Source organism: Lentinus tigrinus, assembly GCF_003813185.1.
Source record: "Lentinus tigrinus ALCF2SS1-7 unplaced genomic scaffold L226scaffold_3, whole genome shotgun sequence".
Classification (NCBI taxonomy): domain Eukaryota; kingdom Fungi; phylum Basidiomycota; class Agaricomycetes; order Polyporales; family Polyporaceae; genus Lentinus; species Lentinus tigrinus.
In genome coordinates this window covers 104,462-117,616 of record NW_027137912.1, presented here as the reverse complement: position 1 = coordinate 117,616, position 13,155 = coordinate 104,462, and the positions used below count along the sequence as shown (strand labels likewise).

At 58.1% G+C, this 13,155-nt stretch overlaps 7 protein-coding genes across 7 annotated transcripts; 3 read left to right on the top strand and 4 right to left on the bottom strand.

Annotated features, from left to right (window-relative positions):
• The first annotated feature begins 287 nt into the window (after positions 1-287).
• Positions 288-935, top strand: L226DRAFT_178148 (uncharacterized protein). The gene has a single exon (XM_067672692.1). The coding sequence runs from the start codon at positions 393-395 to the stop codon at positions 864-866; it is 474 nt and encodes a 157-aa protein (XP_067540295.1). The 5' UTR covers positions 288-392; the 3' UTR covers positions 867-935.
• An 823-nt stretch (positions 936-1,758) lies between these two features.
• L226DRAFT_529929 (CBF-domain-containing protein) lies at positions 1,759-4,486 on the bottom strand. Its single transcript, XM_067679717.1, has 8 exons — positions 4,101-4,486; positions 3,760-4,049; positions 3,178-3,701; positions 3,055-3,115; positions 2,876-2,986; positions 2,611-2,786; positions 2,300-2,484; positions 1,759-2,171 (listed from the first exon to the last, which is right to left on the bottom strand). Exons 1-8 carry the CDS (start codon positions 4,449-4,451, stop codon positions 2,061-2,063), a joined length of 1,809 nt encoding a protein of 602 aa, XP_067540294.1. The 5' UTR covers positions 4,452-4,486; the 3' UTR covers positions 1,759-2,060.
• Positions 4,487-4,606: 120 nt separating this feature from the next.
• On the top strand, positions 4,607-7,678 carry L226DRAFT_499896 (uncharacterized protein). Its single transcript, XM_067677740.1, has 9 exons — positions 4,607-4,694; positions 4,757-4,767; positions 4,827-4,882; positions 4,942-5,044; positions 5,102-5,381; positions 5,439-5,586; positions 5,639-5,672; positions 5,728-6,181; positions 6,239-7,678. The coding sequence occupies exons 1-9, from the start codon at positions 4,670-4,672 to the stop codon at positions 7,555-7,557; spliced, it is 2,430 nt and encodes an 809-aa protein (XP_067540293.1). The 5' UTR covers positions 4,607-4,669; the 3' UTR covers positions 7,558-7,678.
• A 133-nt stretch (positions 7,679-7,811) lies between these two features.
• On the top strand, positions 7,812-9,261 carry L226DRAFT_608740 (uncharacterized protein). The gene is made up of 3 exons (XM_067685968.1): positions 7,812-8,254; positions 8,310-8,496; positions 8,545-9,261. Exons 1-3 carry the CDS (start codon positions 7,922-7,924, stop codon positions 9,021-9,023), a joined length of 999 nt encoding a protein of 332 aa, XP_067540292.1. The 5' UTR covers positions 7,812-7,921; the 3' UTR covers positions 9,024-9,261.
• On the bottom strand, positions 9,235-9,940 carry L226DRAFT_608739 (uncharacterized protein; the record flags this gene model as incomplete). Its single annotated transcript, XM_067685967.1, has 4 exons — positions 9,235-9,258; positions 9,310-9,385; positions 9,440-9,819; positions 9,872-9,940. The coding sequence occupies 4 exons, from the start codon at positions 9,935-9,937 to the stop codon at positions 9,235-9,237; spliced, it is 546 nt and encodes a 181-aa protein (XP_067540291.1).
• A 471-nt stretch (positions 9,941-10,411) lies between these two features.
• Positions 10,412-10,739, bottom strand: L226DRAFT_178125 (uncharacterized protein). Its single transcript, XM_067672691.1, has one exon. The coding sequence runs from the start codon at positions 10,665-10,667 to the stop codon at positions 10,449-10,451; it is 219 nt and encodes a 72-aa protein (XP_067540290.1). The 5' UTR covers positions 10,668-10,739; the 3' UTR covers positions 10,412-10,448.
• A 1,306-nt stretch (positions 10,740-12,045) lies between these two features.
• Positions 12,046-13,081, bottom strand: L226DRAFT_178179 (P-loop containing nucleoside triphosphate hydrolase protein). The gene is made up of 6 exons (XM_067672693.1): positions 12,880-13,081; positions 12,750-12,827; positions 12,562-12,698; positions 12,379-12,507; positions 12,262-12,320; positions 12,046-12,197 (listed from the first exon to the last, which is right to left on the bottom strand). Exons 1-6 carry the CDS (start codon positions 13,028-13,030, stop codon positions 12,176-12,178), a joined length of 576 nt encoding a protein of 191 aa, XP_067540289.1. The 5' UTR covers positions 13,031-13,081; the 3' UTR covers positions 12,046-12,175.
• Between the last annotated feature and the right edge of the window lie 74 nt (positions 13,082-13,155).

Here is a 13,155-nt window from a genome sequence, read left to right as displayed (position 1 = left end):
GACTGGGACGTGGAGGGAGACGCCGGGAAAGCGATAAGTGCGAAATGGGCCGGAAAAGGCGTTCTGCCCTGCTGCCGACGGCCTTTTTCCTTTATTCGCCGGTTTTCATTCTCCGGCTACTTCTCCCGCCGCCCGGCACCCAATCACAGCCCGCGCTGGAGCCGTCTCTCGGCCAATTTCATTTTTTTACAAGACGCCGGAACCGCCCAGATAAGGCAGCGACCAAGTCACCGGCCCCTTTGCGCTCAGCTGCCCCCCCATCCGCCCTTGCCCCGCCCCTGCTCCCTCGCAGTCTGCGCACCACGTAGCTAGTGCTGGCTGCATGCGCACACGGCTGCACCTCGCGCGGGCTGGGGCACGCGGATCGCAGCTGGGCGTTGGGCCGACGTCAGATGCGCGCCTGGGCAGACGCTCGGCATCCGAGGCACACGCTCTCGGGCTTTCATCTGCTCCCCGGCTGGCCACCTTCCCCGCTCGGCCCCATCGCCGGCTGTCTTCCCCTCCTCCTCCCGCAGCGTGCGCGGAGAACACAGTCACAGTGTCTGATACGTTCTCCTGCGCACACTCTCTCTCGTGCCCACCTGGCCCGCGACAACTTGCACAACGCCACTCGGCGTATGTGCGCTGCTCACCGGCACACAAAGCTACTTTTTGATCGCCAGACAGGGACACAGCCAACGCGTATCCCAGCGCTCCGCCTCGCAACACGTTGCAGGACTCGCAAACTCAATTCTCTTGTTTTCTGTGTCCTCCGTGCTCTACATATGCGCTTGTCGTCGAATTCACCGATTTGTCGTCGTCTACATGCAGCACGCTGTCGACGCCCGCCACGCCCTCGCCCTCGGCCTCTCACCGGCCTGTCGTGATAGAGTCCGACGCGCCGCTCAGAGCCTCTCAAAGGCTATCATATCTCCTCGCCCGGCGCGACTCCCGGGATCGCCCTCGCGCAAATCCAGCACTCATTCACCGGCTCTCGTCGCGCCTTGCGGCCTATCCAGAGCTCCTCATGCGTTTGATAGTCTATCCCTATAAGCCTCGGCCGCCCGCGCCGCTCTCCTCCCCCACCATGCCTGCTGCCTCACAGAACTCCCTGCATGGCCCAGTCGCCGCACGAATACACTCGGCGTGAGCGTCCCGGAGCCCGGAGCGACGTCAGTCGCTTTTGCTCCCGGCGATTTACCGGCTGGTGGGCGCCGGCCTCGTTTGTCGCACACGACTCCCGCTGGCCTGGCTCCAAACGGACGCCAACTTGATGGAACGCCGACAGTCTCTCCGCGTGAAGACACCGTACAAAGCACATCGAAGCGTGGAGCACACTCTCTATGACCACTCGATGACCACCCCGGCTTTCTAACAGCCTCGCCCTCAGGCGCTTGACACATCTCCTGCTCCCGCGTATCCCTGCGAGCAGTTTGCGTTTGAACACAAGATGGGAATCCGCCCCAAGTACAGCTTACCCGTCGCGAGCTTCGTGCTCCGGCCCTTCCACCACCAGGCGTCCGACGAGCTTCAACGCATCCCATCCATGCACCGGCCATAACGAATACTCAATACTAAGCGCTGCACCTGTTGAAGAAGCCACTCCGTGGCAACCCAAGCAGGTCACCGAGGCCAACGTCACCTCCCGCGCTCACACAAACGGTTCCGATCACAGCAGCCGCCGGTGAGAGTGAGCTTGTCGGAAGCAGGAAGGACACAAGGCGCTGTCAAAGGCTCCTGCACTCATACGTACGATTGAAACGAGGGTGCGCCGCTTCGCGCCTCGTCGAACCAGACCGAGTGGGCTTGACAATGCCATGACGCGCCTAGAGCTGCTCTCACGAACGTCTTCATTATATGCTTCTAGCCTCCCGAGGTTAACGGATAGTCTGCACCCAGTGCCACGGCCTCGCCACAGCGGGCAGGACCCCAATACACATTGCACCGTTTGGAGGATGGGTGCACAGGACAGGAGGCAACACATCGGTTTCCAACTCGTGGTACCTGGAGCTGGAACGTACGGCCAAGCCAAAGAGTGACATGGTACGACTCGCGCCGTCCAGTGCGCTCCCGAGGAACGGTCAGGCGATCGTCCACAGCTCGTCTAGCCCGTCCGCCTCAGGCACCTGCGAGAGCTCGAGCGCCGTCGCCGGCTCTTTGCGGATTTTGCGCTTCGCCTCGGTCTCGAACAGCTGGCAGACAAACAAAGGGGCGTGAGCCTATCTGCGTCTCATTCCGAGGAGGGCTGCCAACCGCCGGCAGGGAACAGAGGGCCGGAAGGCGGAAGGCGGAAGGCGCGGGTAATGAATGAGAAGCTCACCGTCCCGTACGTGTGGTCGAGGAAGTCCTCCATCGCGTAGCTCGGCCGCGTGAACGCCTCTTCGAAGATCCGGGCGAGCGTCGAGACGGACGCGTGGTAGTGCTGGCGGTGCGTATACAGTTCCCAGAGCGAGCTCTCGAGCGCGTTCGTCAGGTTCGGGTTGCCCTCGGAAGCGTCGAAGCCGTCTTTGTGTGCGAACCCGGCGACCAAAGATATGGAGATGGGCGCGTAGTCAGTGAGCGAATGCGTTCGCGAGATGGAAGGAAGCCAAACAGGCAGTTGGGGGCGGGGTTGAGTAAGGGATGACATACCGCAGTCTGCGCCGGTGAGGTCCTCGGTGCGGTGGATCATGGCCATCAAGGCCGGGTGCCGGCGAAGCATGTTGTAGGTGAACGGGATGAGCATGATGATCGCTGCCGGTGGCGCGTTCAGCGAGAGCCTTGATAGCCGTTTCACGAACGAGGCGACCAGGTTCGCCGGCAGGTGACTGTGCATGTGCGAGCGCGATCAGTTAGGTTTGGTGGGGCTGTGGACAGGCAGTGCTCGAGGAGCGTGAATAGGAAACCGGGCACTCACGTCGAGCTGAGAAAGAGCTCCGTGAGTCGGAAGAAGCGAGCTCGGTGCTTCAGGTGGAGGACGTCCCTGTCCAGGAAGCCGTACAGTCGCGTGTAGAAAGAAGGGTAGTCCCTGTATGATGCCGCAGTGCCATGAATTGGGGTGCTTAGATCGGATATGCGTAACTCGGATGAGCTTACAAGTTGTATTCCTTCATAAGCGTGAATAGCGCATTCAGCGCTAGAAGACCGACGGTGCCTCCTGCATATAACAGTTTGTTGAGCGGGGGCTGAATATAAGGTACAAATCACTTCGCTGCTTACCGAGGTCCACCGATGAGCTGACCCAATCCATGATCAGGATCGGTCGCGTAAGATGGGGGATGACACCCCGGTGAAGGACGTTCAGAACCCTAAGCGAGTATGCCTTCGTGGACTCGCTCGAGCCCAGCGAGAGCTGCGGGAGCAGCGCAAGCCATGCGCGCGTGAAGACCGCCCGGTGTGCAGCGAGCGAGTGCAGGGACTGGTGGATGGTCAGCGTGTGCACGCGTGCCGCCGGGCCCTTCTTCCCTTCCGCGGCAGGCTTCGCAGCAGGCTCGTCGAAGAACTTGCGCCAGTCATCCTCTTCGTCTGCGTCGGCTTGCTCCTCCGGAGCCTCGTCTTCGTCCTCCTCGTCGCCGCCTCCTTTGGACTTCTTCGCGGGAGGAGGCTTGGTGCCCATCTCTTCGACCCACCAGCTGTTCAGCTCAGACCCCTTTGTGGGGAAGGTGGTCAGGCGTTCCAGTATGGAGAGCAGGTTCCCTGGAAGCTGGGGCGCCTCGGAGAAAGAATGCTTGGAGATAAGGACGCTGAATGCGGTCTTTTAGTTGTGACAGAATGCATGATATGTGAGGTGAGTCAACAAACGCTGCATCGCGGAGGAAGAACCACCGTATATCGTCGTTCACGCTAAACCAAGTGTTGACGAAGTGGTCGCGCACTTCCGGGTCGAGCGTACGGTCATTGAGAGCATCTGCGTCCGTCTTCCGCTTCTTCGACCCCGCAGCACGGTGCGAGGGCGGACACAGAAGTAGTGCAGATACGATTTTGCGGAAGTGCGAGACGTGGAATTGTGGAGGCTGCTTGCTGTCGCCGGTGCGCGTGAGGGAGGAAGACAAATGCTTCTGGAGGGAAAACAAGATGTCTAAAGAAGAAGTCTGCTCTGTGTGTGAGTTGCGAGATTTCGGGATATTGGAGATGTGACGCACCTTTAGAGACGGCTCTTCATCCTTCAGCAGACTCGCCAGAAGGTCCACAAAACTATGCAGCCTCTCGAGGAGCCATGCACGGACTGCTTTGGCCTCTTCCGTGCGGTCCGGTCCAGATAGTAGGCCATTTGTAATGATGACAACGAAAACCCTGTACAGCGCATAGATGGCCTTGGACAGATGCGCAGGGCTCTCTGTACCCAGGGCAATGTCCAGAAGATCGGCAAGAGGGTTCAGGGAGGAGCCATTAGATACAGCGACAGTGAGTTGTTTTTCGAGGTCCTGGATAGTACGGAGAGTGTCGTCCGCCTCGCGCGTCTTGCGCTTCTTTGAAGGTAGTGAGGGAGGCATGCCAAGCAGGGTTGGGTAGCGGCGCGAGGATGCGGTGAATGTCGAGTGCAGCGAAAGACTTGGACATGTCGCCTCGAATATTTCGCGCAGGTCACGTGCTAGGAGTAATGGCCGGAATAGGAAATGTTTGGGCCATGGCGGCGCTGAGTGAGTCTCGTCGTCTTTGACCACCATCTCCCCGTCACGCTGCTTCTCTGTAACCCGTATATTCTGCCCTAATGGTCCGCATCATCATCAAAGGAGGTACGTAGGCCAATCATAACGCTGAGGGAGCCGTCGCTGACAGCCTTGTGGCGCGTCTTTAGGTGTTTGGAAAGTGCGTTCAGTCATGCATTACGCAGGTCCCCGGAGATGGAAACTGACGACTTGGTGCAGAACACGGAGGACGAGGTTCTCAAGGCCGCGATTGCAAAGTATGGGAAGAACCAGTGGTGCGTGATATTCTCTTCTAACTGCTTCAATTTGGCCCGTCTGACGGCGACCTCACTAGGGCTCGTATATCATCTCTCCTCGTCCGCAAGACCCCAAAACAGTGCAAGGCACGGTGGTACGAATGGCTTGATCCCTCCATCAAGAAGACAGAATGGTCGAAGGTACGTACAGCTCTTGTTTCGGTGGAACGAGGGCTCATCGAGCGGATGACGCGCTAGACGGAGGACGAGAAGCTCCTGCACCTCGCCAAGCTGATGCCCACGCAATGGAGGACAATAGCACCCATCGTTGGCCGAACTGCAACACAATGTTTGGAGCGGTACCAGAAGCTGCTCGACGAGGCGGAGGCGAAGGAGAACGAGGAGTTGGGACTGGCGGGTCCGGGAGGGGAGGCAGGACCCAGTGCAGATGACGTGCGTAGGCTGCGTCCCGGAGAGATTGACCCCGATCCGGAGACGAAGCCTGCGCGGCCAGATCCTATTGACATGGACGAAGATGGTGAGTTTCCCTAATGTTGCAGTTACCGACTGCTATCTGACGATTGCCGCGACTCAGAGAAGGAGATGCTTTCGGAGGCTCGTGCTCGTCTCGCGAACACTCAGGGCAAGAAGGCAAAGCGCAAGGCTCGTGAAAGGCAGCTCGAGGAGGCAAGGCGGTTGGCCGTGCTCCAGAAGAAGCGTGAGTTGAAGGCTGCGGGTATTATGTGCGTACTACATTGTGTTGGTTCTGCTACACTCGGCTGACTGTCCTTACAGTATGCGGCACAAGACCAAGAAGAAGGGAATGGACGTGCGTGCTCTTGGCTCATTTGGCTGTGATGGCGTTCTGACACTATGATATGCAGTACAACGCAGACATCCCCTTCGAGAAGAAACCCGCCCCAGGCTTTTACGACACTTCGGACGAACAGGCCCGTGCCACTACCGCTCCCGTCGGCCAAACACTACGACGTCTCGAGAACAAGCGCAAGCCGGAGGATGAAGAGGCTGAACGGAGAAAACGTCAGAAGAAGGATGGCAAGGGCGAGGCTCCTCATCAGACAAAGTTCGTCGCCGCCCGCGACGCTCAGATCCAGAAGCTCAAGGAGGCCGAGTCCATCGGGAGGCGGCGGAAGTTGGTCCTTCCTGAAGCTCAGGTTGGAGAGAAGGAGCTGGAGGACATCGTCAAGATTGGCCAGGCTGGTGAGAACGCCAAGGCATTGGTCAGCGGTGGTACGGAGGCTTCTGCGAAGCTACTGAACGACTACGAGGGTCTGGAGAGGGCGAAGATGGCGCGGACTCCTCGAACAGCTCCTCAACGTGAGTCTCTCAGATGTGATTGGACGTTCTCATTCAACTAACTATCGGTTCCTATAGATGATAACGTCATGTCTGAAGCCCGAAACCTTCGGAATATGACCATCGCCCAGACCCCCTTGCTCGGAGAAGAGAACACGCCAATGCATGTCGGGCCACAGGGCGGTACCGGCTTTGAAGGCGCGACTCCTCGTCACCAGGTCGCGTTCACACCCAATCCTCTGGCGACGCCCATGCACGCTGGGGGTTTGGGTCCAGGCGCTACGCCGAGATCGGAGGCCGGGGCTGGCTCTTTTAATAAGAGAGCTCTCAAGACCGGCTTTATGAGCCTACCGAAGCCGGAGAACAACTTCGAGCTGCTCGTGCCTGAGGATGAGGAAGAAGAGCTGGTAGCAGGCCACGCCGTCACCGAGGAAGACGCAGCTGAGCGGGATGCCCGATTGAAGCGCCAGCGGGAGGAAGAGGAGCGCAAGGCCCTCGCGCGTCGATCGCAAGTCGTGCAGCGCGGCCTTCCTCGCCCGGCCAATGTGGATGTGGCGCGCCTGATGGCCGATTTGTCCGTGGACGATGACGAGTCCTCAGATCTTGGTGCGGCGGCAAGGCTAGTGCATGCGGAGATTGCGGACCTTCTACACCATGATTCTATCGCGCATCCTATCCCCGGCACCGTTCACCCTGGCGGCACTCGTTCGGCATACCAGATACCACCGGATGACGCTCTTGCGACCGCGAAGTCGCTGATCTACGACGAGCTCGCTACGTCTCTTGGATATCCTGGTGCGGGAGAAGACGTGCTCAGGCGTGGCGTCGTGACACTCACGGACCAGGACGAGGTGGACGAGTCTTTGTCGTGGGTGGCGATCCGGAACAAGCTGGTCTACGACGCAGCCTCGAACTCGTGGGTGGAGCCCAGCTCCATCTCGCACGAGGCACGCGTGGCGGGCTACACCTCTCAGTTGGAGGCGTACCGAGAAGTGATGTCGAAGGAGGCGAGCAAGGCAGCCAAGTCGGAGAAGAAGCTGAACATCATGCTGGGAGGGTACCAGGCACGTTCTGGGGCGCTCGCGAAACGCATCACGGAGGCATTCGGAGAGTTGCAGAAGACGAAGCTCGAGTACGAGAGCTTCTCGAAGTTGCGGACGAACGAGACTGCGATGGGCCCCATCCGACTGGCAGGGTTGAAGGAGGAGGTGGAGAAGCTCGAGCAGCGGGAACGCCGGCTGCAGGAACGTTATGCGGAGCTGGACAGCGAGAGGCGAGAGGCGGTCTCCCGGGTGGGTGCGCTGGAGGAGCGGGTCATGGCTGAGGCGGAGGCATTGAACGAGGAGGCCCTTGCGGCGATGGAAGCTGCCGAAGAGGACTCTGGCGCCGCGGCGTGAGATGGGCTTGTGTTGTGTACGCCCAGTCGTGTACATACTTAGGATTGTCGCTGTATCTGATCTTTGTGGTGCACATGTGCACATGGTACTTTTTCTAGCATGAAGGCGTACCTGGGCCTGGCTTTGTTCCTGCCCGCGTCTTCTGGATTTTGTGCGCGTGCGGGGAGTGAGAATGGCGGGGGCGAGAAGCAGACAGGCCCCGGACACGAGGCAGCCCAAAAATCGCTGGTGAGTGCTGCATGACATTATTGACACTCGCCTCCGCTTCAATGGCAGATAATCTATATCACCCTCGCACCACGAGGCTGCCCGTCCCGCTTTTCTCCCCGGGACTCGACTCCTCCCAGTCCTCGTCACCCTCCCAATGGCCCCCGCCTCCTCCACCGCCTCCGCCTCCTCCAGCGCGACATCCAAGCACAGTCTAAGCGCGTCTGGCTCGCTTGCCCCCACCGCCGTCACCACTGTCGTCGATGTCACTCCTTCACATTCAATCCTCACCACTACAATCACTACCGGTGGCTCGGCAAGTCTCCCAACGCTCGGTGCTGTCGCACAGCGCCACTCGTCCGATGTGCCAGTAGCAGCCATCGCGGGAGGCGCGGCAGCAGGCGTCGTGCTTGCTCTCGTAGCTGTCGTCGGTTGGACTTGGTGGGGTAGATGCATCAAGCGGCAGAAGGCGAAGGAACGTAAAGAAACAGTACGTCTCAGTATCCTCGTGTGACTCTGCAAGCGAGTGCTCATCCCCCTCTCAGCTCGCCTTCCTGGAGGTGCGAGAGAACACGCGCAGGAACGCATCGACTCTGTCGTTCCCCGCGACACAGCACAGACCCGCGTTTACTATCCGCGGGCACCATTCACGAAAGGTCAAGTTCGCATCTTCGGCACCCTACTCAAGCCAGTCGACTCTGCAGGGCAACTCTGAGAAGAAGGGTGTTGCTGGTGCGTACATTTGATCAAGACTACGGGACATATCTGACATACTCGCAGATGCCGAGAAATCCGTGCCAACTCCTCCGACTCCTCGCCCACCTACGCCCTCGGCACAGCTGAAGGGCGAACCTAGGAAGCGTGAGTCGGAAGTGCCTCCGCCGTTACCTCGCAAGAATCCCAGGCGAGAGCATCCGCCCGTGTCTTGGACAGCTCCCACGGATGTACCGTCCGTGCAGCACCGTCTTACACATCAAGCGTCGACCGTGAGCGCGGCATCTCAGTACTCCACCCAAAGTGCTGTCGAAGAGAGGCCGTCCGGGGTTCCGTCCAGTTTGCTTCTGGCGTTGACCAACGAGGGCAACCGGAGATCCTTGCTCGCTGGCTATCTTCCTTGGAACCGGTACCGCACGTCGGTCGCATCAAACAACCGTCTGTCCGAGTACAGTACGGGATCGGGCTACTCGCAATTTGATGACCAGCCATGGGAGCCTGTGGGATGTGCGTATGGAGGGGAGGACGAGCTGCCGCGACGGTGAAAACTCCGGAGGTTGGAGGTGCGGACTATTCTTATGATTGCTGACGGACTATAACGGACAAATGACTCCCCGACGACTTCTTATGTCTACTCACCTTCGCAAGGGATCGCAATGGACGATTGTACGTCAGGATGTATGTAGTCGGACTTAGTGTACCATCTTGTAGACACGAGTATAATGACGGAGATGTAACTGGGTTGCGGCTCTAGTACTACCGTAGGGAGTTCACGTATCGCTGTACGAGTAAATGAGAAAACGCTGTTCGTGGTTGGGACACTTTACGCACCTGCTCTACCTGTGCCACGGATGCCCTGAACTCCTCAACAGCCTTCCAGCAATCGAGAGTAGTCGTGGGATGTGATCTTGGAGTACTATAAGGACGCATCCGGAGACGAACGGAACAGGGATAGACGCACTTGTAGCACGAGACAACCTCCTCGCCCTTTGCGCGGACGGCGGAAAGCTCCTCCGAGTTTTGGCGGGCGTGGTACTTCTCGATCTTGCCCCGCAGCTCCTCGAGGTCGCCCATGAGCGCGGCGCTGCTCTTCACCGAGCCCGCAGGACCAGCCTCCTCGGACGCGCTCTCCTCGCCGGCCATGCCGCGCTCGCGGTCGAGGTTCTCCTTCTCCAGCGCACGCTCGATCTCCTCCCTCACCCGCTCCTCCTCCTGCTGCAGGTGCGAGAGCTCGGACTGTATCCGCGAACGGATGTGCGCATCTAGGGTGACCTGGCGTTCGTGGGGGATCTCGGGCGAGGCCTGGTGGTCGACCAGTTGGTTCACGACATCTTCCGAGAACTGCAGAAGGGTAAGAAAAGGCGGTCTCGAGAACGGGATGGAGGAGACATACGTGGAGAGAGGTGTCCGGCGTGAAGACCTTCTCGTCCTGCTGCGGCGATGATTGGGAGGCCCCCATGGCAGATACAGACACTGAGACAGAGACGGCAAGGATCGAGGTGGCGGGAAGGCAAGTCCGGAGACGCCCGGAGGAGACGCCTCTATACCTGGAATGCCGCACGTCGTGCGCCGCGAACACGGAGATATTGGTACAATGGCAACGACCACGATGTATAATCATCATACGGTACACGAGACAGATCACAAGAGCTACTGAGAAGCTACACTGGCCCCGGAATGCTTGTCATAATACTTGTGTCCGTGTTCTAACAGCCTGAAGAGACACTCAGTAATTGTTCTGCATCGACACAAATATCAATGCTCGCTCACCAGTCGGGCTCTATCTCTGTCAAAATACGTATTCTGTGTGGTTGTCCGTATCAACCAACGCCGCGCCATAGAAACATCAAGACGTACTGTGTTTTCTTGGTCTCCTCCATCTCGTGGAAGATAACCCAGCCCGAACGCGGCTTGCGTGTGAAGAGCACAGAGTGAGGATGGACGTGCAGGACCTGATCATGGAATACTATTCAGTGAAGCCATACGCTGAATGCTTTACCGAGACTTACGGTGTCCCCTCTGACCGCTCTGTAGGTACCATCGGCGGCCCATCGAGCAACGTTACGCCAGTAGCCAGTAACAAGGCACTTTCGCAATCGTTTCGCGTCGCCTTCGCAGCTGTCTAGGGGAAGACCAAACCGTTGCATGTACTTCTTGAGCTGCGATCGAATCGAGACCGCCCGCGACATTGCGCGGAAGGATAGTGCATGCGCCTTGCACCACGACGATGAGCGACCATATCGCGTGAATGCGTTATAGGCTGGCAAGTCTTGTCAGCGAGCGCGAAGGGCATGAAGTTGGAGGGATGACATACCGTTCAGTAATGTGAGATGGTCCTGGTAATCAAGTTGGTGAGTATGCCTAGATCTCGGCAGAGAAGATTGCCACTCACCCCTTCCTCAGCAGTGAACTTTCTACGCTCAAGCTCGGCCAAAGCACCAGCCGCGCCTTCAGGGATGATGAAGACGTCCTGCGGGTCCTCAGTCGCCGAGTTTATTATCAGCCTAAGAGACTTACCTGCACGGTCGTCATGGCCGCTATTGTTAGAATTTCTTCACCGCACTTGTAGTCCTTCGAGGCGAACAGCTTTCCCGACTTGTAAGGACTCGTTGTAGAACGACAGGACAAAGGAGAGCTCACCATGCGGGCAACGTTAACTTCCACGGGACATTCGGCGACCTTCTCGCCGATGACAGTAAGCCGTCCATCTTCTCCAATCATACCCGCGTGCGCCAGACCCTCGAGAGCCCGGAGCACACTCTCCGCGGGTGGCGAAGACACCCACTCGAACTTCATCAGGTCATCGATCCCAAGGGACTTAAGTTGGATAATCGGGGTAGTGAGATCCGTCCGAGTGATCTCCGGGGGTGTCGTCGGCTGTAGTTGCCTATAGGCGCGTTCGGTATACAGCCGATAGCAGAACCCAGCCGATGTTCGTCCCGCACGACCCGCGCGTTGGGTGGCGGACGCTTGTGAGATGGGCGTAGTGATGAGAGACGACATAGCGGTCGAAGGGTTGTAAGTGCGAATCTTCAAGTAGGTCAGCGGTATATCGTTGATATCCGATGGCGGCGACTAACCTTGACGAAGCCTGAATCTACGACGAATTTGATACCGTCGATTGTCACACTCGCCTACGAGGACATGAGCGAGAGTTCGTGTCGTCAATGTAGAGGAAACATACCTCAGCAATGTTTGTAGCGACGATGACTTTCCGTGTGCCTTTCTCAGCAGGTTCGAAGACCCTGAGCTGCTCGTCCGTTGTCAGGCCGGCATGCAGCGCAAGCAATGTCATGCGTTTCGCGTTCCGTGGGAGGCTAAGTCCGCAATGGTTTGTGAGATCCACTCTTCTCTGTTTAAAACGCAAGACTCACGTAGGTAGCATTTCTGCTAGTTGTTCCAAGCAGCGATCAATCTCCTCACGACCGCTCAAGAAAGCCAGTATATCACCTGGTGTTTGCTACATATCGAGTCAGTGAGACGGCGGCGGAGATGATTGAGGGCTAGCAAACCTGCAGATGGATGTTCCAGATGACCTCAGCGGCCTTCTGGACGTAGTCCGGGACGGGCTCCTGGAGATATGCTACTTGCACAGGGTACGCACGGCCTTCCAGGCTGACTATAGCCGCTTCATCTGGGCTGTTGCCTGCTATGAAGTAGTCGAGGAAGGCCGTAGCATCCAGAGTGGCTGAAGATACTACGAGGCGAAGGGAAGGACGCTTCCGGCGAATCCTTGGGTGAGCATGTTACAAGCTGATCGCTTCAAGACGTCGGGGTACTCACTTCTTCAGCACCCCCAGGAGGAGATCCGTATATACGCTTCTTTCGTGTGCTTCGTCAATCTTGTACCTTATTGGTTAGGATGAGCAGAAGGCGCAAGCTCGAAGGAGTCAGACGGACCATTATGACACTGTACCGACTGAGAAGAGGGTCGACAAGAGTCTCACGAAAGAGCATGCCGTCGGTCATGTAGAGGATGCGGGTACGTTCTCTGTCGCTGACATCCTCAAAGCGAATGGTATATCCCACCTGAACAAGCGTGGTATGAGCCACCAGGTTTAGACAGACGTGATACTGACAGACCTCATCTCCCAGCATTGTCCCGACCTCCGATGCGACACGGTTTGCGACTGACGTTGCAGCCACGCGCCGAGGCTGTGTGCATGCAATCACGTTACCCTCTGCGGCCCAGCCTGCTTCATAGAGGAACTGAGGCAGCTCTGAGTAGCTCATGAGATATGACGGCATGGACTAGAGATGGGAAGACATACGAGTAGTCTTGCCGCTACCTGTCTGCCCGACCAAGATGACCACACCATGCTTCTCCACCGCATGCAAGAGTTTTTGCCCTGAGAGAGTGGTCGGTGAATCTCAGCTATGCAGATGGGAGGTATCACATACTGTGCTTGAAGATGGGTAACCGCTCCCTGGATGCTTGGAGGGAGAGAGTGGAGGGCGCGCTCGGAACAACATTCTCTTCTGTTTCCGCTGCTCTGTCAAGGTTGCTACCAGGGCCGAGCGTTCCTGGCTTCCAAAACTGCAGACCAGCCATTCGAGCGAGGGGACAGTCGGGGACAGATGCACAAGTGCACGCGCGGTGGCCTCTGAGGCGAAGTGGCTGCAGACAGATCTGATCGGGCCGGGCCTGTGCGGGGAACTCGCTGACAGAGCGCCCTT